Raw genomic sequence first — 24,698 nt, forward strand, 5'->3', positions numbered from 1 at the left:
TTTGCTTTGAATATTACTGGAAACACAGGATTTCACTAGCCTAGACTTTTTTGAAAAAAAGGAAAAAAGGATGAGGGCAAGGGAAGGATCTAATTCTGACACTAAGAATGTAGGAGCAATGAATGATCTTTGGTGAAATTCTAACTAAGTCTTGTTTTGACATCCTAGGACCATCTCCACAAGATTAGTGCGATCTTCGGAGGAAAGCTTTATGATGTTCAGATCGTTGCTACAGGCATAGACACCATCAGGTTGATGCATATAAGTGAAGAAGCGACAATTGAAGTTAAGCTTAAGCTGAATGATTCCAGTTGACTACACAAGGCAAGTCTGCAATCAAAAAACTGCTAGTAGTATGGATATACAAATTTCACCATCAATCAAACACATTTCTTCCACTCATCTAATAACATGAAATCAAATCTAAGAAGTATAGAGACCATGCAAATTGTTGAATCGACCCATAGATTTCACCATTTCTTCAATGAAGTTTTACAAGCCTTTTACAACAACATCTTGGCAACAATCTTTGCCTTCTCTTTCTATTCTACTCTAATTGCTATTCTATCAACTGACTATTCACTATTTCTAACTATTCACCTTCTAACTACTAACTAACTATTCGCCTTTACAAATGAGGAGCCAGGGCTTATATAGTGCCTCAATACAATTCGATGGTTCAGACCAACTTGAGATCAATGGCCGAGATTTTACAATGAAAACCCTAATTAGGGTTTGTTACAACAAACTCAATTCTGGTCAATGAAATAATTGCATTATTTGGACACGTCTTCTTTGGAATATTCGACCAATGGATAACCGGGGTAGGTACATCGAAGTTTGTGCCCTCTTTGATGAGTCAGGTACATTGAATCTGGACACGCTGAGGTGGACCAATCCGACTAGAGGAGTGATGACTAGGATGCCACCTTGTCTGACACTCGCAACTTGGTAGATATTCAATTTGATGATGTTGAGAAGCTAACTTTAATTAACTCTTCTGGAACTGTCTGCTTCTTCAACGAACCCTTGCTTTATCCTCCTTTGTCTTTGATGTGTAGGATGGATGGTGTACCTTTCCTTGAAATGCTGGACCGGAGAAGGTCGTCCCTGATGATGCTGGACTAGAGAAGGTCATCCTTGTTGATGCTGGACTGGAGAAGGTCGTCCTTGTCTTGGCCTGGTCTTCTTTCAACTGCAAGACAAACCAAAAGATGATTAAGGACACAATAAATTCATTTCAACATAGTATTTTACACCTTAAATCATCAACAAGAAGACATCAAAATGAAGTTTGTTCAAGATTCTTTCTAGGGATAGGCCCTATAAGAATTTCACCCTGGACCCTTTGGAAGGGTCAGGAGCGAAATTTGCATTCCTGGCTCAAATTGTTCTCACTTTGCAACCGTACTTGCTTAGATACATGCCCAAGGACGCCCTCATTCTCAACCAACACCAATCTTGATGCAAATTTGGGGCAAAAGAGAGGTTTTTAAGAATTTCGCTCTGGACCCTTTGGAAGGGTCAGGAGAGAAATTCACTTTTTAGGACCAAATCTATCATGTTTCCTCTCCAAAATACCTTCCAAGGCGAGCACACACTAGTTTTCGTTCCTCCAGAGCCCAGGGATCCGCGCCTTTACCTCTATCATGAGCAATTTGAGTGAAATTGGGAATTTCGCTCTAGACCCTCTGGAAGGGTTAGGAGCGAAATTCACCTTTTAGGTCACAACTCTTCATTTTCTTCACTTCAATTCATCTTCCAGGGCAAAGTAACATCATTTCAACCTCAACTATGCCTTAGGACTCCTAGTCTTGACTTGACCCAAGGAGGAAATAGGTAGATGAAGAATTTCGCTCTAAACCCTTTGGAAGGGTCAAGAGCGAATTTCAATTTTTGCTTGCTTATTCACACTCAATCTCACTTCCTCCACTTCACTTCATTTCAACTCCCTCATATTGAATCCACTCCTCAACTTGGCAACATTGGTTTGACCCTCACAAGGCCCAAAAAGGAGAATTCACTCAAAAACTTAGCCAAGGACAGGACCTATCCAGAATTTCGCTCTGAACCCTTTGGAAGGGTCAGGAGCGAAATTCTCATTTTAGCTCAAAATTCACACTTTTGAAGGTCAAACATCTTTTCAAGGCATTCCAAATGGCTTCTCTCACCCTAGTCTAAGCCTGACTTAGCACAAAATTTGGAGGATAAGATAGTTTTTAGGATTTTCGCTCTGGACCCTCTGGAAGGGTCAGGAGCGAAAATCTTCTTTTAGGCTTATTTCCTCATTCTTTCAACTCCAATCCACCTCCAAGACCAAGGACACATCGCCTCACTCCAATCTAGGCCATAAAAACCAAAACTTGACTTGATTTGCAAGGGAAAAAGGGTGATCCTAGGAATTTCACTCTGGACCCTCTGGAAGGGTCAGGAGCGAAATTCACCTTCTTGGCTAAAAATCCTTCATTTTTTCAATCCCACTCTTCCCTACAAGATACATTTCATCATTTTTCATCCAAGGAACAAGGATTGAAGCCTAAGCAAGGTCAAAAAACTAGGTTTACAAGGAATTTCGCTCTAGACCCTTTGGAAGGGTCAGGAGCGAAATTCACACTTTTGGCTCAATTCCTTCAAATTTGATAATCATTGATAAGTCAAAGTCATTCCTAAGGACCTCTCCCATCAAAACTCGCCTTAGTCAGCACTTGGCTTGGCACAAAATTGGGAAAAAAGGTGATTTAGAGAAAATTTGCTCTGGACACTTTGGAAGGGTCAGGAGCGAATTTCTTAATTTAGGCTTATTCCTCCATCATTTCAAGTTGCATTCACCTCAAAAGGCTAGAAAACATTTCTCCTCTCACATCCAACCCAAGTTTGACTTGATTTTGCAAGGGAAAATAGGTGGTTGAAGAATTTTCGCCCTGGACCCTCTGGAAGGGTCAAGAGCGATTTACATCATTTGGCTCAATTCCTTCAAACTTGATAATTATTGACCATTCAAGGACATGCCTAAAGACACCTCTAATCTTGACCCACACTAGACTCCGCATAAATTTGAGGGAAAAGATAGGTTTTGAGAAAATTCGCTCTGGACCCTTTGGAAGGGTTAGGAGCGAAAATCTCATTCTTGACCAAAAATCATCATTCTTTCAACTTGAAACTTCATTGCAAGGTAAAATCTCATCTCTCTTCACCCTACGAACAAGGTTTTAAGCCTAAGAAAGGTCAAAAAGTAGGCTTGTAAGGAATTTCGCCCTGGACCCTTTGGAAGGGTCAGGAGCGAAAATTCCTTTCTTGGCTAAAACCCTCATTCCTCAATGCTATCAAACACTCTCAAAGGCAAGATCATGTCCATTTTCCCTTTCAACATGCTTTGGACATCACAATTTGGTCAAATAGGGAAGGAAATGAGGTCTAGGAGGATTTTCGCTCTGGACCCTTTGGAAGGGTCAGGAGCGAAAATCATGATTTGGGCTTGATTCTTCATTTCTCCAACTCGAAATCACCTCAAGAGGCAACTAAACATCATTCTTCACCCAAGGGATAAGGTCTTAAGCCAAAACAAGGTCAAAAGAATAGGCTTGCAAGGAATTTCGCTCTAGACCCTTTGGAAGGGTTAGGAGCAAAATTCACCTTCTTGGCTAGAATCCTTCATTTTTTCAAGGCTTTCACACATTTCCAAAGTCCAAACACGTCCATCCTTCCTTTCAAGATGCTCTGCAAATCAAAATTTGGTCAAACTAGGGAGGAAATGAGCTTTAGGAAGATTTTCGCTCTGGACCCTTTGGAAGGGTCAGGAGCGAAAATCTCATTCTAGGCTAGATTACTCACTTTTCAAACTTCAAACCACTTCAAGAAGCAAACTTAGATCATTTTCCACCTGAGGAAGAAGGTTTCAAGGTCAAACAAGGTAGCAAATGAAGTTTATGATGAATTTCGCTCTAGACCCTTTGGAAGGGTCAGGAGCGAAATTCTCCTTTAGGCCAAAATCTTGTTCTTCAAAATCAATCAACTCCATCTCAAGGCAAGAACATACCAATTCATTCCCCAACATGCCCTAGAAACCAACACTTAGTCAAAATTTGAAAGGAAATGAGAGCTACAAAGATTTTCGCTCTGGACCCTTTGGAAGGGTCAGGAGCGAAAATCATGTTTTGGGTTGGATCCTTGACTTTTCCTATTTTCATCCTCTTTGGGAGGCAAACATAGATCTTTCCTCATGCATCTCCACCTTGGTCTTGACTCTTGCTAAAGGAAAAATGAGTTTTTTCAAGAATTTCGCTCTGGACCCTCTGGAAGGGTCAGGAGCGAAATTCATCTTCTTGACTAAAATCCTTCATCTTTCAATCTTGACAAGGCTAGAACATTCAAAAAAAAAACTTTCAAACATGCCTTAGGAACTAGAAATTTGGCCTTGATAAGTGAGAATTTGAGGTCTTAAAGGATTTTCGCTCTGGACCCTTTGGAAGGGTCAGGAGCAAAATCCCTATTCTTGGCCAAAATCCTGACTTCATTTTCACATTTCTTCATCCAAACAAGCGTTTTTACCTTCATTCAAGCCTGGGAATGCATTAGTTCTAGGTTTTGGTCAAAGTTGAATGTCTCATGGAGAATTTCACTATGGACCCTTTAGAAGGGTCAGGAGCGAAATTCGCTTTGGACCCTTTGGAAGGGTTAGGAGCGAAATTTGACATTTTGGACTCTTCGTCAGGATCATATAAGTGACATTTCCTTATATCTTTCTTCTTTCTTATACTTTAAGTTATATTCCATATATACTTCCAGGATGTTTGAGAGTGGTTTCGGACCTCCAGGAGTTATATTGCAAAATCTAGTTTTTGGAGGATTCTTCAGTTTTCCAGACTTAGTCAAATTTCAGGATCAGGACATTCCAGACTTGGCCAAATTTCAGGATCAGGGCATTCCAGACAGCCAAATTTCAAGATCAGGACATTCCAAACTTCATCACTCACCACCTTGACCTAGCTCGGACCTTCAAGAATGACACTCACTCACCAAGCAAGACATAATTAGCAACAAGAGCAAAACCAGGCCCTAAGGAAGACTCTCAAAGAAACCCTAATTCTAGGGCCCCAAAGACTCACCTAGCTCAAGCAGAGCCTACTATCCTAGTGATCCCCTTGGCGACACTCGAAAAGCAAAGGCTAAAAGACAAAAACCCTAAAAGACCTAGAAAACACACCCCAGAAGGCAAAAAGCAGGGGTCCCCATTTGCAATGGGGCGATGTGTGAATACGTCACAACAATACCCTGCACTTTCGCACATGAAAAGGTAAAAATAGTTTAAGACCTGTGGAGATGCAATGAGCACAAAAAGTAAAGGCCAAGGGTGTTGTTTCTACCCCACACCCCCATAGGTAAGATGAGATGCAAGAATTGTAAATGCGGAGATGTGGAGCATTCATTGTGAAAAGAAAATGGGCCCGAGGTTGCTAAGGTGGCGATGCCACAGGGACAAGTGTGATAAGGTGGGCCAAGTCGCAATTGCCACAGTGGATGTCGACTGTTCAACTAGCTAAAAGTCAAATTGGATACAACCAATCATAGCCATCCACGGTGTATAGATGGCAAAATCTACGGCTCAAATTCAAACATGAGCACAGCTACCAAATTCAAACCATTGGCGTGAGTTTCATTTATGAGGACAAGACTGGAGATGAATTGCAACGTGGCCAAAATAAATTCGATGATTAAGGAGTCACTTCTCGCTTTGCATTCAAGAATTTTAAGGCGAAGAAGAGCTCTGTGACAACATAGTGAATTCAAGGTGACCATGCTGCTAGGGTTTCAGTAGAGCAATCAAACCAATAAGTGTGCTTATCCTCCTTGTGCAGCAATTGTGGTAATTATTGTTTCTTATGTGCTTTGTGTTCTGGTTTTTTGAAGAGAATAGAATTAGAATAGAATCCTAGTTTATCAAAATTCTCACAATGCCAAGAAGGGAGAGCCATCCAGTAAGAAAGAGAAAAAGGTACCAAAGGTCATAGAAATCCCCTCTAAGCCTAGTGTAAGGTGTAAGCCTAATGTAGGGCCTAGCATAGCTCCCAGTGCCAGTTAGGTTGAATCCAAACCTAAAAAACTTGGGGCACCCAGAAAAAGAAAGGACCCGACCTCTAGCTCTCAAGAACCATTTGATGTTCCTTTTCTGAAATAGGATTTAATAATAATAATAAAATTAAAATATAAATAAATAAATAATAAAATTTAATATACTATAATTACAAGTTAATAAAGTTTAATGAAAAGTCAAGCGGCATGTTATGAAAGTTGTGACTCCCTCAAGCATGAGATATAAAAGGGAGAAGAGTTCATTTGAAAGAGGACAAGGAGGAAGGGGGAAAAGAATGGAGCATAGGAATTAAGGAAAGGTAAATGGAGAAGAAGGAATGGGAAGTAAACAAGGAAGTGATTCTCTCAAAAAGATAGAAATAATGGAGGGTTATAACTCTTTCAAAAGGTAATAATAACGAAAGGTTGTGTCTCTTTCAAAAGGTGATAATTATGAAGGTTGTGACCATTTCAAAGAGCAGGCATGGTGAAGAGATGTGACTCTCCCTCCCATTGGAGGATATAAAAAGGAGAAGGTCTCATTTGAGGAGGACATCCAAGGCAGATCAATTTGGAGAATAATTTATTATTCTCAAAGGGCAGCAATGAAGAGTGATGACTCATTTCTTACGAAGATGTGTGACTTCCAACAATTGACAATATAAAGAAGAGATTAAGTCAATTGGTAAGGGGGATTTGGAGGAATCATCCATTAGATCAAAGAATACAAGAAAGTCAATGGATCAAGGGAGAAATATCTAGTATTAGAATTAATAAGGGAGAAAATTAGCAGAATTTGATATTTACAAGGGCAGATTTAGGGCAATCCCAAAAGGGAACATTACAAAACAAAACCCAAGAAGCCTAGGGCTTTGCACAAGAAGAAAGAATTAACCCCTATAGAACAAAAACCAACAACTAGTGCAGTAAGGGAGGACCCTATGGCCACTACAGAGCAACCAACAAAGGAAAAGGAAGATAAGAGGTCACACTATCAAGGCATATTGGATGTCTTGCCTGAGTTGAGTGCAGAGTGGAGAGAAAAGGGACTATTTATGGATAGATGTGCACATTGTGGGAGTGCTCAAATACTAGTCTCTAGATGGGACCTTTTGACTTATTTCTACTGGAGAAGAAATGAGCATGTCCCATTGTGAAGCCCCTGGTCTCTTGACCTAGCAAAGTTAATTGTACCTGATGTGTTTATAGAGCTAGATTTGATTAGCTTTCTAGATGCAAATTATGATTATGCAACCATAACCGTTAGAAAACATGATAGCACAATCTTGGTGGACGTAAATAGAATGGCAGTTGTGGAATGTTTTGGCTTGATGATTAGAGCCAAACAAGTGACATACTAAAAATAGATGTGTTCTCCAAGAAGTTTGGAGATCATCCAAGAAATCCAAAAACACTTTCGAAAATGTCACAGTGATCCATACTGCTAATTGAGCTCATTGCCAAAAATAGAAATCCCAAAATATTGAACTTGCATCCTCCAAGAAGTTTGGAGCTCTCCCCATCACACCTAAAAGCTTACAGGAAATCACAGAAATTGGCCAAAAGCACATGAAACAATATTGTTAAAAAATGGGGACATTACACTATGAGAAAGAAAATCAGAGATTTATATTCTACATTCTAGAGAATTTGTAAGTAATACACATAAATGTCATGATCAAGTTATATTCATGAATATTGTTAGTGATAAAAACGAATATATCTATTTAAACAAGAAGAATTTAGGCTATACAAGAATATTTGGTCAATGCTAGATTCCTTCAATTGCCATCATTATTTTGGCTAGTTTGAGGTCTAATAAAATTGATGGCCCATAAAATGGTGTTGGTAAACATTTATAGGCTTTTTTATGTTAGGATCAGCTGTACTGCTATCAAGAATCTCAGGCTTTTCACTAAATTTTTGTATATGCATCTAATTGTCACTTTCTGAAGTGGAAGAATCTTAGTCTTGTTTGTAACATTATTGACCAATCCATCCAAAAATATGTATGATGTTAATAAAGCTTACTGTTTCTAAGGTATGTTAAATTCATAAACTGCACAATTAGTTTTCAAATTCTTATTTGGTTAAGTAAAGATCATTCAAATGGTTCCCCTTAATGAAGATAATATTTTTAAGAGTAAACATTTTCATCTAATTCTCTCCTTAAAAAATAGGCTTTTTCATTCAGCCAATAAGTTCTTTTGCCAAATGCCCCCTGATAATATTCTGCATATGTAATGCAGATTATTTGCATATAAACAAAATAAACATAAACTCAATGAGCATATTTATCTACATGTAGATATCACCTCGTGAACATAATGATAGATCTCATCTTTTTTTATTTACAATAACCAATTTTTAAATTGTTCTTCATTCTCTATTTAGTGTTTAGTACTCCATTGCATCCTATATCATTCTTGTCTTCATGGTGTTAATGGAACATTTTAATCTTTGCATTGGATTTGGTTTTTTTTCCAGGTGTCAGAAAAGTGGTGGTTTGCACCTGGGCATGGAGATTGGAGCACTTTCATAGAGAAGTATGTTCTTTGTCGAGATGGGATTTACCATAAGGTATGTAAGACTGGGTATGGCTGTATTTTTCTGAAATTTGAGACCCAGCATTTTTTCAGTTAAAATGGAAAACGTTGACAATTTAAAATATTCAAAACAAATTTTGAGAGCTAAAGATTATGACAGTGATATTTGCTTTTTTTTTGCTTGCTTTGGTTCTGTAGACACATCTCATTTTTCTCGAAGCTTGCTCAGATACTATTGCATCATAATGGTATTACTTTAGAATAATCATATATTTTAACGTATAATGCCACGAGATGTAACTTGACACACCTTTATGCAATGAAATTTAAGAGGATTCTCAAGATACTGTTGGGTCAACTATGTGGATCTAATACTATCAAGATGCCATATGAAAATCCTATCAATTCCAAGTAACAGTGGTGATTAATGAAAAGAAATGTGGATAGAAACAAAGAAAGCACTTACAGTTTGATCTTCATAAGAGGCAAAAGTCGTCAATAAGAGTGATAACTACAAGCATATTTAATGGATTTTAACTCATCTTAAAGCGATGGTGATGTTGTACCAGTGATGAGTCAAATGAACAACTAGTTAGTGAACATTCATAGTACACAACAAGAGACAAAACAAAATGTTTGAAGAGACAGAAACACAGATTTTATTAATTTGCATAAAGATTTCAGATTACGATCATGTTACCCATTCATAGGAAGATTAAAACAGTATATGCAAATAGTCTTTACAACATGAATCCAACCCTATCTTTGACTTATTAAACCTTAAATAGTATGAATGATTCATTCAACTTTTTAAAATGTATGTCAGTAAACCTGCATTTGATTCTGATTTGTCCAACACCCAAGTTGAGTATAACTGGGATATTTAATTGGGTTTTGGGATATTTAATTTGATGTTGTTATGCCTTGGAAACTGTGTCCAAGTCTGCCAAAAAAATTGACAATCGAAGTCAGATCCAAATACTGAACAGAATAGGGTACAATGACTCTCATTTTTTTCTATATATTTGCTACTATGGCTGGTACAATCCTCAAACTTTCCTAAAATTTTTGTAACAGTTTTCATTGCCCATTGACAAATTAGTATTGCTTCAGATCTTCTCCAAATGAATTTTGCAACTTGGACCAGATTTTACGCTCTTCTGTTATAAAATTTTATGGAGTTACCCCTGCCTTGTTGAAGGCTCTTAATTCATTTAGTATTTGGTCACCCATGTGTCTCTTTTGGAACTCCTGAGTAGGTTTTTTCTCTTAACATTTTTCCTTATATCTTCATATTCACATTTGAGCTGATCATACCTTTTGTTAGATAACATAAGACATAATTTAGAATGCACTCTGCGATATAAATAATTTTACTTCATTTAATGATGTAATTACACCACAGTAATTATATATTAAAAGTAATGTACAATCACTATCTTGTAGCATTCCCTTCAAAATAAATAGAAGCCAATTTCATTAAGATGTGTGCTATTCAAGTGTATCAAACTCCATACTCATTCTTCCAACATTTGGTATCAAAGTGAGAAGCCCTAAGAAGAGCATGCTGATCCAAAGTGGGGAAGCTCTTGAAGAGGATGCACTGATAAAGAAGGTTGAAGGGAGAAGGAAAGAGAATTACTGCTATCAAATTGCTGCTATTTGTTGTGCATCAAATCGCTATCACTGCCAAAAGGAACAAAGCCATATGCTTAGATACTTTTTAGTGTTTCGTCAGCTCTTTGTGAGGACTCTTAGTTAAATCTGATGAGAGGCTTAGGGCATGTTCCCATGCGGCTGCTTAGCTTATTAGTTATTTTGGCTAGCAGCTACTACTCAATTTTTTTAGGAAATATTTATGGAGCTGGTGGCCCCATGAATATTTATTTTTTTACTTATTTTTAAGCAGATATCTTAAAATTAGTATTAATAATATTAGAAATAATTTGCGCACTTAAAATTTTGAAATAAAAAATTGAAATAAAATGATAAAAAAAAGAAGAAGAGGGAAACAAATTTGTGGAGCCACATAGTATTTTGGCAATATGCAGTTGCTACTTATTTCCAGCACCCCCTTTTTCTTCACAGCTTATTTTCAATTCCTAAATAATAGCCACTTCACTAGAATAGCAAAAGATTCTAGATTATTCCTTCTCACAATTTTAAATTTGCATGGGAACACTCTAACTGCTTAAATTTAAGCAGAAAATAGACTTAAGCAGCCGCATGGGAACAGGGGGTTGGATAAGGCCCATTATAGTGTAAGTTTTATAGGCTACGAAATGCATCCCCTACGGTCTTCATTTTTTTATCAAATTTCCAATTAGTGTTATATAATATTATTTTTTGTTGATAAAATAGTCGATATTACTATTTTACGACTTCTTAAAAAATTAATATTGTTATGATTTTACCCGCAAATCTTTAGGTAAGTGGGATCAGATTTTGAATTCTAATGTTTCTGCTGAAGGTAGATTGTCGTTTTGTTTTATTAAACTAGTCCTAGATGTTTGTTAGTATAACTAGTTTCGTAGAAAGCTTAGCAATTTGATTGATGTTATTCGTTTTCCATATTATGCAGCAAGACCAATTTCAACGTTCACTTCCAACATTCATCCAGCTTTTAGATCTTAACATAGAAGAAAATGAAGAATATTGGAAAGTGATGTCTACAGTTCTAGAAGGAAAGGAGGTTGATATTGAATCGTCATCTTCTAATTGCTCTGGAAAGTCAAATATCGGTACACCTGTTTCTGCTCTCTCAACAACAACGCATCTTAACAATAAGGCAAGTCAAATCAGAAGTAGGCCTCTAAATGTGACTAGATGGAATTACCAAACTGAAGTCTCAAAATGCAGATAAGAGATACAAAACTATATGAGGGAATTTGCGGGACTTCGAAGTACTTTATAGACTGATCTAGGGGTTGCTTATTTAGTCTGAAATAATTTATTTTAGTTATTAATATTGAATTTGCCAGGTACGTCTTCTGAGATCAATGCTTGAATGGGAGCAGCAATTGCGCAATGAAGTTGTCTTTGGCACAGCTAGTGCATCGATTCCTGCTGTTCCAAAGTCTGCAGTGCTAACAGAGGTTGCCATTATACGATGGCCACATGGGGAAATCATGCGACTGAAATATGGCAGTACTGCTGCTGATGCTGCTAGAAGATTAGGACTGGATGGAAGATTTGTATTTGTTAATGGCCAGATTGCACTTCCCCACACACAGTTGAAAGATGGTGATGTGGTTGAAGTAAGAACCTGATTGCATTGGGCACACTCAAACAGGGGCTTGGATTCAAAATTGATAGTTCAAACATGAAGTACCTACAGAAGAATATTCCAGGCTCGTCAAGTCCCAAGTTTTCAAACTGTTTGGGCTCTCTTCAAAAAAATGAGAAATTGATTGAAAAGCCCACAAGCAATATTTCGTTGCACGTGTACACTACAAATTTGTCGACAACTATCACCATCATAGATGGATGGGAAAGGAGATTGTAAGTATGGTAGTCATCTTGTAGATGATCCAATTCAATTCAGTCATTTGTAAAGCATTTCCACTTTTTAGGCCCATTTCCTTCATTCAATGTGATAAAAATATTAGCTTGATTACCATGCTTGCTTGTAAAATTTAAGAGTGCTCACTCCTGGAAGATGAACTTTTTGTTAGCATTATTATAATCGATATTATTGAATCATTTTATTTGGTGCTCACATGGTCAAAACAATGCATGAATGCTTTTGACCTTATTATTGAATATTCTCCAGATGATCACTTTGAAAAAATTCACGATTAGCAAGACCCTGAGTTGAATCGCATCGCCTCCAAGTGTTCCTAACAGTAATATAATTTTCAATTCTGCCTATGTTTAAAACTGAAATGTAACAGTTAATGGATAGACAAGTTTGGTGGAGAGGGAGTTTGTTTGATCAATTATGTAATAAAATTGCCCTTGTATGCTGATAATCTTATTTTAATGACAAAATCAGCAGCAGATTTGAATGAACACTTGAAGGCTCTAGAACTTTTTTGTCATAAGGCAGGGATGCAAGTGAACACTAGCAAAACTAAGGTCATGATCATTACCTTGAATAGAAAGAAGGTTCATAGAGACTTCGTTTTTGAGGGCAGCCCATTACAAATGGTCAATGAATATAAATACCTTGGCCTTGACTTCCACAATAAACTCAGTTGGGAAACATGTAGAGCGAAAAGGATTCAAGGAGAATGGAAAGCCTTATACTCATTGCAAAATAGATGTAGAATAGCTGAGCTATGAGACTGGAAAACTAAGAAGACTTTTTTTGGCCTTCTTGTGGTTCCAATGGTTTTATATGGTTGTGAGGTTTGGGGAATCAACACTTCAGAGAGTAAATGGAGGTAGATAGAGAGATTACAAAAACATTTAATCACAAATAGCCTCAAGATTAAATCATCTATTCCTTACGAGATTGTTCTAGCGGAAGTGTGGATTTTTCCTATTGAGGAGGCAACTATGGTCTAGTTACTAAGTTATCTAAAAAAAGTAGAAAAAATGGAGATACATTGTTAGCCAAAAATAGCAACAGAAAAGAAGCTAGAGAGAAGGAAGAATACATGGATGAAGCAAAACATTAAATGGATGAATAAATGGGATATTAGCATAAAAGAATGCCCAAATAACAAATAGGAAATAAAAAAGTATGTGCGAGGAAAGTTTAGAGAAAGCATGTGGATAGGACAACTTGGGAGAAAAAAATAATATTATATTAAACATTTCAATCCCACACATGACCATACACAAAAGAATTACATAAGAATGGATATAAAATGGAAAGCAAAAATGTTAATTGCTCAAATTAGAACTAGCTCACATCAACTTAGATGTGAAACCGGAATAGGATGATACATAAAGAGGAGTGGGCAAATAGAAAATGTAGATATTACACCCAAGGGATAGTGGATATAGAATGGCACTACATCATGGAATGCCCAGCTTACAAGGATATCTGGATCCACTACATTGACATGCTAAATTTGTCTAAAAAAGAAAAGATAATGAGTCATAGATTTCTTGATTAAGTTACACAATCTAAGATACAAGATGTAGAAAGAAAATGAAAAGGAGGTTTAGCAGACAACTCTTTGGTCTTTTGCATACTCTTCTTTGTTGGCTACATGTGGGTCCCATAGGCTATTTAGCCTCATGGACATTATTAGAAGCATTCATTCATTCAATCAATCTTTTCAACTCTATGTAAGGATTGATCTATTTGGAAAGAAATTTAAATGGTAATCGTTTCAATTCTTCGGACATGAACACCTGGGGCTCTCATAATATTACCAAGCGGTCTTACTTCTTTGAATTCCTAGCAAGGAGCTTCAGCTTCGTTTCTTTGTTATGAGGGTTTTGGCATGGGCTCTAGTAGGGTTGTCTAACCTTCATTCTCACATCAACGGTTTAATCCATGGAGAAAGCAAAGGACAAAAATTGTCCTTCCCCATAGATTGTGTACCGGTGAAAAATGGTTGTCCATCTTGTTATTTTTTCGATCAAATCACATCAACGGTTTAATCCATGTACAAAGCAAAGGACAAAAAATGTCCTTCCCCATAGATTGTGTATTGGTGAAAAATGGTTGCCCATCTTGTTATTTGTTCTAGAGCTAACCTCGAAACAAATTTTAGGGGAGAGATTTAGTTGTTGAACATTCTAATTTCAGGCCTCTCAAAATTCTAGATGGCCATTTCAAATCACTCTCAATTTTTTTACAATAACATAATTGACAAGTCTCTTACTTATAACTAATAGTTCAGGTCCCCACATAATCAAATATGATACCACATCAGCATGTTTTTTGTTGAGGTGTCCAAAATGACCCCAAAAAAAATATGACTAAAAGTTGTGCACCAAGTCATGTTTTATAGGTGTGCTAATATGGCATCACATGATTTGTTACTTTTTAGATCCAATGAAATTTCATTCAATTATGAGAACTTAATGATCAACATTAACAAATTAAATCACAACTACTAGTTCTTTAATATAAAAAATATTGAACATTAAATCAACAAACGCTATAACAACTCTTGGATCATCTCCTTTAGTGGGATCAATTGATGACTTATGGCCATCTTCCACTTAGGATAGTGGCTATCCAAGGAGTAGAAACCCATGGTCAAAGTATCTTTAGATGTACTAATCAATAGAATAGCTTGCTTCACATGAGTTTTCCCTATAATTAAGACACTTTTTTAGTGGGTTGTTGATCATCATATATAAATTATCATGTCAATTCTATTAGAACTTTCTAAAATATTGTTTAACATATTTGTATGTGTATTATATGTATATAATGTTTATAAATAAAAGCAAATATAAAGGAAATGTGCAACTAGTGGTAAAAATTTGCAAATAACACATAACTAAGACTACAACAAAGTATTTAACTTATAGAATACAAATACAATGACTACTTCAGCCCATACTAATACCTTTTTAATTTATAAGAAAAATCATATTTTCCCTTCATCTTATTAATAGGTGGCTCATATAAATTTTCTACTATAAATATTTACTCAAGAATGTAGTCTTAACATTTACTTGAGCCAGTTTTAAACTAGGTCACTCTAGAAATGGCAGCCTATTGGTGGCTATGACAAGGCTACTCAAAGGGCTGAAAATAGAGGGAATGCCCCTATTGATTGTGAGAAGATGAACACCTCTTCTTTGGTTTCAAGTTTAAATGCTTGATCTCCTCCTTGGGTGAAGAGAAAAAGCTTAGAGCTTGTTAACTCATGCTCAATGAAACAAAAATCTTTGGAACAATTTGGCTTTAAACCACCTTAACTTGGGGTTGGGTGTTTGTAAGTTCTGATGTCTTTTGTTGTTCATTTGTTGTTCGTCTTGGTTGTCTCTTGTTGTTTTGTAGTGCTTTCTAATCTATCATTTTGATCTATCCTTTTGTACAAGGGTCAGGGCCCTTTCAAAACCCTTGCTTTTTTAATCAAAAACATTTATTTGAGCTAAATCAAATAAATGTCATAAGTATTGATAACAATATTCTAATGAAATTCAACTTAGCTAAAATGATATCACCAAAATCTATTCCCACTACTTGGGAAGTCATACCTTTCTTGTACCTCTCCATTGATCCATCTACTCTAAAATTATTCTTAAACACCCAATTGTAATAAATGGGATTCCTTCCACCAAGAACATTAACCAAGCCCCAAGTCTTACACTACCACAATACCAACATCTCCTCATTCATGAAACCTCTCCAATATTTTTTCTCACTAGAAGATAGAGATTCTCTAATATACTTTAGTTCATCATTAGTACAAGTTAGAGAGAAGTCAATAAAAATATGGTGGATTATAACTTTAAGGTAAATTTTTAATTCCTTGTAGATAGTCTAATAGTTAAATTGATGGAGACATTTCTATGTTTGTATTATATTCTTCTTCAAATTTTACACCAAATGTGTCTACCTTCTCTTTGTCCACATTGTCATGTCCACCTATTTGTTCATTTGTAAATCCATCTTTATACTTTATCTTGTGTTAAAAAAGCATCATTTAGATCTCTAGCACCTTTGGCTATTGCTTCTAAATAAACCTTTTATTACCTTAATATGGAATCCCTTGAATATAGAGAATTTAATGTCATTGGATTCCAAAGTTAGTAAGCTATCACATTTTCATCATTACCCAATAAAAATTCTTTAAATCCTTGAAATCTAACTTATATCATTTTTGCTTGGCACATGAACAAATGCCTTAAATCAAAGTACTCTCAAATTTGTTACAATAATATTTTTACCTATCCACATCTCATATGGTGCCTTATCCTCAAATAAAAAACATAGATATTTTTCAAATAGCAAGCAGTATTAACGACCTCGGCCCAAACTCCTATTCTAGAATAGCCACATTTAAATACTGTTGGCATTGTGGTGTCATTGATGTCAACTGGTATGTGAGATTGATGAGAAATGTTGTCATTGATGTCAACCAGCATAGCAGGTCACCGGTAAGGAAGAGAATGGCATCTAGCATAAATGATCATTGGAGTCACTGGTACACAAGTTAGTGTTGACTTGTGTTGAAGACATGTATTAGAGACCGGTATGGTATAACAACTGGTAAGTGGTATGTTGCCAATTGGCGAGTGTGCAAGCAGGGTGAGCTTATGCAGAAGTGCCAACCGGTATGCTATTGGATGTTGGATGATTGGATGTGAAACAACAAGACTCCCATTGGATAAAGATGCATCACTAGATGATGATAAGAATCACAGAGAGTGTGCCCAACTAGATCATATGTGCATGTTTGAAGATGTGCCTGCTCTAACAGGGAAGCCATATTGGTGCAATGCCAGATGTAGATGACAAGGATCCACTCCCACCGGTAAGTGGAGCTTATCTCTTATTATGCATGGAATGCGTCATAGTCCTCCGAGATAAGACAAAAGAGTAGAAGGAAGGTGATTGAAGGCTCACACCGGATCAATCGGTGAAACACTAAGTTGCCTTAGGTGCATGAGATCAGAGATATGCATCAGATCAGCCGCGTAGACATGATGTGTTGTCGACATAGAAAAGGAAGGATAGATTTGTCACTTTGACAAACTAGTTGATAGGAGAACCGGTCTATTGATGAAGGCGGCAAAGTTGAAGCAGTTGTAGACAGAGAGTGCAACCAGATTGAAGATGGAGAAAGGTGTTGCCACAGATACAGACAGATGGAGATTGTTGAAGGTTGATAACATGGTGTCATCAAGGTGGTTATCGATATAGATGTCCATCGGTAAAGCTGACAAAGTGACAAGTGAAGGGTTGTTGTGTGATGAAGTTGAGTATGTTGTGGTTTGTCGTGTGAAGTGATCGGTTGAGGTGTTCCACCAGAAGAGCAGCAAAGTGCAAGGTTGAAGGCAGGTCAGTTAGGGTATAACTGGCAAGGTTTGTGAACCAGTAGATGAACCCAGTTGTGTGGTTAGTCGGTAATCTTGTCTAAACTGACTCAGAAGACTCAGCAGAGGTAGATGTCGACAGAGACGCCACGTGGAGTCCAAGTGTCAAACCAATGGACCATGCATTATCGGTGAAGTAGGCGGTGACTGGTCGATATTAATGTCGATAGCGTGTTTCACAGGTCGAGACCAGAAGATTGTGGCTCAAGACTAATCAGAGGACAATGATCTGATTTGATGACTTCATGATCGAGGTCGAGTGTCCAAGTGTTGATCAAGGTAGGTGAAGCTATCTGCGTGATCGCTTCATAGGTGTTTGACAAGTGTAGACCGAAGGAGATGTCATGTTTGCCAAATAGGGCAAACGTGTTCTGAACGCAGCAGGATTGGTGGTGTTTGATTGATCTGTTGCAGGTGGTTGATCTCTGGAAGGAGATCTAATTGGATTTGGTTTGCCTCGGAGTCGATGAAGAAACCCTAGCGCGCTAGAAGTTTGAATGTCATTTTGACGAGAAGGCATAGTATAAATATGCAGATCAAAGACCAGATATGTTACTGCTGAATGAGTGAGTAAAGTCAGTGAAGGGAGTAGAAACCAAAGAGTTAATCAGTCAACTGCTCATCAACAATCGTAGAGGAGACTGAGTGTGTGAGAGAGAACCGGTCAGAAGAGTTCAATCGACAAGAGTGAGGTAACCAGCAATCTGTCATTAAGTCTGACAGAGGAGTGCATTGGTGGTTATTGGACTGGCAGAGAAGAGCCAAAGAAGATTGCAGAAAAGAGAAGAGTGTAGAGAGAATCAGTGAAGAACCGGTAAGCTGAGAACTGGCAGTGATTAGATAGAAGACAACTGAAAGAGTAGGGTGGCTAGCAGCAGTGTGATATAAGAGAACTGACAAAGAAGAAGAAAAGGCTGAAACAGTAAGGTTGCAATAGAGAGTGAGTTGCACAGCAGGAGATAAAGTTGCAACAGAGAGAAGGTGAGCAGAGAACCAGCTGAGAATTGGATAGAGGTGAACCAGTGGAGAGACTTGCATCAAAGTTACAAATTTCGTTTGTAACAAGGAGATTACTTTTGTATTTGAAATATGTTATTGTAATCACTGAGTTGGAGCTTAGTGCAGGGGTTGGTGCTCCTTGTGTTGGTGCCCTAAATGTTGTAATCGAGTGTTTCATTGTGAGGCTGGATTGGAGTAGTAGTCTCCAACAACATTTCTCACTGAGGTTTTTCCCATCCTGGGTTTTCCTCGTACCTATGGTGTTATGTGATGTCCCTTTTGTGTGTGGTTGCATTTGTGTCATCCTCCCATCTAACAAGTATGTTTGTTTTATGTTAGATCTATTAACTGATATACAAACATAGGATAGAAAAGGGAAAATTTTGGAAACCACTGATTCACCCCCCCCCCTCTCACCCCCCCCTCTCAGTGGCATCTTGTGTTCAACAAATACTTAAACCAAGAAGTGTGGTCATGCTTATCTTTTAGCCAATTCATCCTATTTCACAATGTGTAGGTATTGTCTATTGCCAGGAATAATCATTATGTTATGTTGTCGTCGGTAATAATGAGTTACAGCGGTCAGTTAGTTAGCCGACGGGTAGGTAGTTGGAGTCACGACGGTTGTGTCGCACCCCTTCGGGTATTATATATTGTGTACCTTTTCTTCAAAGTATGATCATGTTAGTTGTGTCAGATGTAATGTTATAAGCACTTATTGTACATGGACTGTGGAATTAATATAGAGACTGGTTATTTAATATATTTCCATTATGTTCTGTGCATTTACTTTCTGCATTTAACCATTTACCCAAGAGGGCAAACATTTGGCGCCATTGCCTAGACGAACTCGGGAACAGAAGACACGGATGGCGCACGGACACAACGGGCCTACCCGTCGGTGAGATTTACCCAGAAGCCGACAACGCGCAAAGGGAACAATCGTCGTGGGACGCAGAGCATGATGGCAAGAGGCGAATGGGAAATTGAACCTTGTAATAATCCCAACACACTGCTAATATAAATTGTGGCCGAAAGGCAAAATAAAAATAAAAATAATAAAAGTTTTTTTGTCTACATGGCGTGTGTATGGAAGTTACTTATGCCCAATAGACTAAATAAGGACAAAAATAAAAAGATACAGAGTGACGAATGGGAAGTCGCACAAATCGCGTTGAATCTCAGACAGCAGATAGAATGAAGGCGTAGGCTAAGGCAGCGTGCCGAGGGACGACTGGCCGAGGGGTTGCCCGAAGGGAACCCAGGAGGTGTCATGGAGGTTGCGAAGGCAGAGATAGACGGAGAGAATTACACTATCGTAGGGTTGCCCGAAGGGAACGGAGAAGGAGTCACGAAGGGTGTCGAAGGAGAACTCTACAGTTCGCCAGAATACCACCATAGGGTAAGAAGTCGGGAAGAGTTGGTGGAACAAACAAGGCGATGTCTAAACTTGATCGACGCTACCAGAGACTTGCTAAAGAATTTGTCCATTTCAGAGGACAACCGGAGGGAGACAGCGGAAGGTGACGGTACGACCGAAGGTGCCGAGGGAGCACAAGGGTACCGTACGAGAGGCAATTTGTTCGGTTCGGTGTTAGCAACTTTTTCTAGAGGACCCACGAGTGGAGGTTCAGTTGCAGGAGGTGGAGGATCGCCAAGTACAAGCACACAAGGAATTAGAGGAGCGAGACCCAGCGGTGGGATGGCGAGTAAACAAAAATTGCCAAAGTTCACAGGGGAGGGCAAGGAAGACCCCTTACGACACTGCCGTACATGTGAAACCATTTGGTCTACCAATGGAGTAACAAACCAGGATGACTGGGTACAACAGTGCCCAGCCACATTACGAGGAGTTGCCATAGATTGGTACTCCGATGTGGACAAGCAAAAAGTGGCCATGTGGGCCAATCTACAGAAGGAATTCACGGGGGAGTTTCGGTTACTCCATGATGACAATGAAATTGTAACAGAGATATACAGTACCAAACAAGGTACCAGGGAGACAGTACGAGCATACAGTCGGAGGCTGAAAGAACTCTTGGGTAAAATGGAAAGCCAACCCACAGATGGATTGAAGGAATGATGGTTCGTTGAAGGGTTGAAATCCTCCCTACGAAAAAAGATGAAAATTGTACCCCCAACATCATATGATGATGCCTATAATAGGGCGATGGACCTAGAGAGCGAATACAAAACATCAAGGAAGAAGAAAAGCAATAAATATTCATCTGACAATGATGAAGATTCTGATGGGGAAAGCAGTAGCGGTGGCGAATCGAGTAAAAAGGTGCATGCTCTCCAAAAGGACATGGAACGAATGTTGAAAGAATTCAAAGCCATGAAAGGGAGTACAAGTAAGATAGAAGAAAATGACGTGTGGTGTACCAACTATAGGAGTGATGGACACACCAAGGGGTCTTGTCCCAAGAAGGCTTTCTACGACATTTGTCAGATTGCGGGACATTTGACAAAGGAATGTCCCTACAATATGAAAACCAGGGGCCAACAAGTTCTCTTCACGCAAGAGCAGCCGGCCGTCGGAACTTCGCAAACCAACACAACGGCATCATTTGGAGGTTACCAGGACAACAGACACAGCGGCGGAAGGAATAGCAACAATAACAATAACGGAAGCCGTATCCAGTATGACGCCAAGGGCCGGCCAATTATCCATTTTAGGGCCTGTAATCAGTGGGGGCACTTCGCCCGTGATTGCATGAAGGAAGCCACCCCTCAGCACCTCTGTCGTTGGTGTGGGCCAGGCGACCATGAGGACGTAAATTGCCCACAGGCAAGGGTTAATCTCCTCAACATTGAGAAGGCTGAGAAGACTGGTGAGAAAGAAGTACTGGCGATCACCTGTGCCCAGACGAAAAAAGCCACTTATCTCGACCCCCGTACAGAGGAGAGATTACGGGAGGCAAAGGCCAATATTGAACGTGAGATGACGACCGAATGACGGGACAACGAGGTGTCGAGTACATCATCCCGTACGGAAGTGGAAAATAACATCATTGGGCAAATATTGTAGATGGAGGTACCCGTGAGAATACAAGACCTCCTGGAGACCATGTCGCAACTAAAAATGACTATCTTAAACTCTGTACCTTCACAGGTGAAAACGAGGGAGGTTGTGAGCCCCACAGCCGACCCTGCGTTAAGGGAGGTCCTAAGCCCCACAGTCGATCCCATGTTGTTGGTAGTCAACAGCGGACGCCAACCGGCAGTGGTAGAAATGGGCATACTAGGGACTACCTTGATAGACACTATTGTCGATGGTGGATCAAGAGTGAATGCTCTTCCAGAAGAAACCTGGCAGAAGCTCGGGAAGCCGACACTGTGGCCATCTACATTCAATTTGCTCGGAGCAGATCAGCATGGAATCAAACCCATCAGGACACTGATGGGCCAACAAGTTACCATCGGGACACAACCCTTCATACTAGATTTTGTGGTAATCCCACTCAAGAAGAAGGGGTACGACGCCATCTTACAGCAAAGGTGAACCACGACTGGAAAAACAACACCCTTTCTATGGAGAAAGGGGGGCGGAAGTACACCATTGATCTGAGGACCCAGGTTGTTGACGAGGAACTAACATCATCTTCAGAATCGGAGGGTGAAGGGAAAGGCTACCTGAGGGATGAAGGACGTGGCTGCAGGGAGCCCAACAACGAAGGGATTCTCAAACTAGGAGAGTGCTCCGAGGATGAGACAGGGTCATTGAATAGGCTCTTCCATTGGCAAATGGAGGATTATGAAATGTTCCAGAGCTATAGGCTCGAAGTAGAGGAACCAGAGCAAGTAACAGAGGAGGCGTACCTGCTAGAATACATAGAATATTGGAAGGGAGATGCCCCAAACCTCGGTGACGTAGATAATCTGAAGATCAATTGTGTCGGCAATGATTGGAACCTTGTGTGGAAGGTCGCAACTTTCAAAATCTTTATTCTTCTTCTTCTTCTTATGTACGGGAAGGAAACCGTGGTCCCTGTAGAATTTGTGGTTCCAGGCATTCGGATGGCCATTGAAAATAGATTGGCGACCAACGGGTACAAATTGAAACCCTACCACGCGAAGCGCCCAGGGGACCTGAGAGGCCGGACGGACACCCGAGAGCCCGAAGGGGGACCCGAGAGGATGGAAGGGGACCTGAGAGGCCGGGCAGACGACTCGAGAGGCACAGGACAAAAGCAGGAGACTTTTGGGCGAGGAAAACCAAGAAGGATGAAGGGCGATCCCAGAGACAAGGGACCTAAGCCAAAGACTCTCTAGAGAACTTTTATAAAAAACTGTACGGTCGTACGAGACAGTTAACTGTACAGCAGGAAAAAAATTGTGAAAAAAACACCACCGCACGGGGCCGTACAGCAGATGACCGTACGGCTGGAAGAAAGAAAAAAAAAAAGAAGAAAGATGTGAGGCCATCGTAGGTGGAACCACTGATGGTGGATGCCACCGAAGGTGGATGCCATCGTGTAGTGGTCAACCGCACACCCAGCATAAACCCCCGCACACGCCGCACACAACCCCACACAAATCCGCGTAGCTGCTCCGTCATCATGGTCTGTCGTACGGTGGAGGGGTGTAGGCCGCACGGGAAGGTGGTCGCACGATTGGAGGTGCCAATGCTATTGTTGACCGTACGGGGAGGTTGTATGGCAGGGGTGCCATCCGGGACATTACAATGACAAAAAAATAAAAAATGATGACGACCAAATTTCAAATGATTCGCTGGAGTTGAAGCCAGGACACTGGAAATTTAGAGTGGAGAAGAAGGGTTTTTGGCATCTTAAAATATCACAGAAATGTTGCGCACCATGGACTTTCATATGGTTCTGAGGGTTGTAAATTGGTGTTGGCGGCGGGGGCGCTGCCCCTCGACCCCGCCCTATACTGCGACTGGGAGCGCACCTGGGGCACTGCCCCAGGACCGGTCGAGGGCACTGCCCCTCGACCCTGCTGGGGGCACTGCCCCCAGATCCCCAGTTTATTTTTGAGTTACAATACACTTGTTGGAGTTGGGCGAAGGGCATTAGAGATGTCACAAGAAGTGTTCTGGTTGTCCGTACAGTGCGAAGGAAGCTTGAAGCTAAGCATTTGGCAGGGAAGCCATAGACCAAAGAGGGAGACGGATTTGGAGGTTGCGAATAAACAGAGTTGCGGGAAGGCATTGCAGGTCCGCGCAGTCGTACGACAACAGGGAGTTATTCAGCTCATTTATTAGCCTTTGGGGAGTGTGATGGAGGATTTGAGGTGTCTCCTAGCATTTGTGCTAGCGGATTGTGGCCACCTCCAGGCATGACTGGTACGCTTTGAGGAACTCGGAGTATGTCTCGGCTGGATGTGAGGTTGCCTTGGTGGATGCAGAGAGAGCTCGAGAGGAGCTGACCACCAGGTTGGAGGCAGTACTAGCGTGAGACTTAGCTCAGCGTACCCAGGAGTTGGATGCCGAGAGGGCAACGTCGGTGAGGACAAATTGGCTAGGGAGACAATATCATTTGAGTAGCAGTTGGTGGAGGCTGAGACTGAAAAGCATGTCTTGCAGACAAGTTTGGTTTAGGCACAGGAGGACTGTGATGGCAAAGGAAGCAATATTGGTGAAATCCACACTTGAGCATCGGATGGTAGCAGAAAAGGGTTTTCAGGCGAGGACGCAGCAAGTGTATAAGATCCGGGCCCGACTGGCGTTAGTAGTTCCTGTCGTTCATCTCTATTTTGTATTAAGTTGTCGAAGTCGACTTCTTTTCTTGGGGGGATGATGTTGCCGGGAATAATCATTATGTTATGTTGTCATATTATGTTTATGTTGTCATTAGTAATAATGAGTTACGACGGTCAGTTAGTTAGCCGACGAGTAGGTAGTTGGAGTCGCGACGGTTGTGTCGCACCCCTTCGGGTATTAGATATTGTGAACCTTTTCTTCGAAGTATGATCATGTTAGTCGTGTCAGATGTAATGTTATAAGCACTTATTGTACATGGACTGTGGAATTAATACAGAGACTGGTTATTTAATATATTTCCATTATGTTCTGTGCATTTACTTTCTGCATTTAACCATTTACCCGAGAGGGCAAACATTGTCCTATATCAAATGATACCAAAATGTTTGTATAAGTCTTCA

The 24,698-nt window shown here is 39.8% G+C and overlaps 1 protein-coding gene across 1 annotated transcript in view; it reads left to right on the forward strand.

The window, feature by feature from the left end:
- LOC131056066 (uncharacterized) overlaps positions 1–12,433 on the forward strand; it is a 252,670-nt gene extending 240,237 nt beyond the window's left edge. Inside the window, exons 16-18 of the mRNA XM_057990398.2 lie at positions 8,557–8,649; positions 11,197–11,403; positions 11,597–12,433. Coding sequence (XP_057846381.1) covers positions 8,557–8,649; positions 11,197–11,403; positions 11,597–11,884 — 588 coding nt within the window. The 3' untranslated portion in view covers positions 11,885–12,433. The remainder of the gene's footprint in view (positions 1–8,556; positions 8,650–11,196; positions 11,404–11,596) is intronic.
- Positions 12,434–24,698: the final 12,265 nt, after the last annotated feature.

The sequence above is a fragment of the Cryptomeria japonica genome, chromosome 2 (genome assembly GCF_030272615.1).
Source record: "Cryptomeria japonica chromosome 2, Sugi_1.0, whole genome shotgun sequence".
Classification (NCBI taxonomy): domain Eukaryota; kingdom Viridiplantae; phylum Streptophyta; class Pinopsida; order Cupressales; family Cupressaceae; genus Cryptomeria; species Cryptomeria japonica.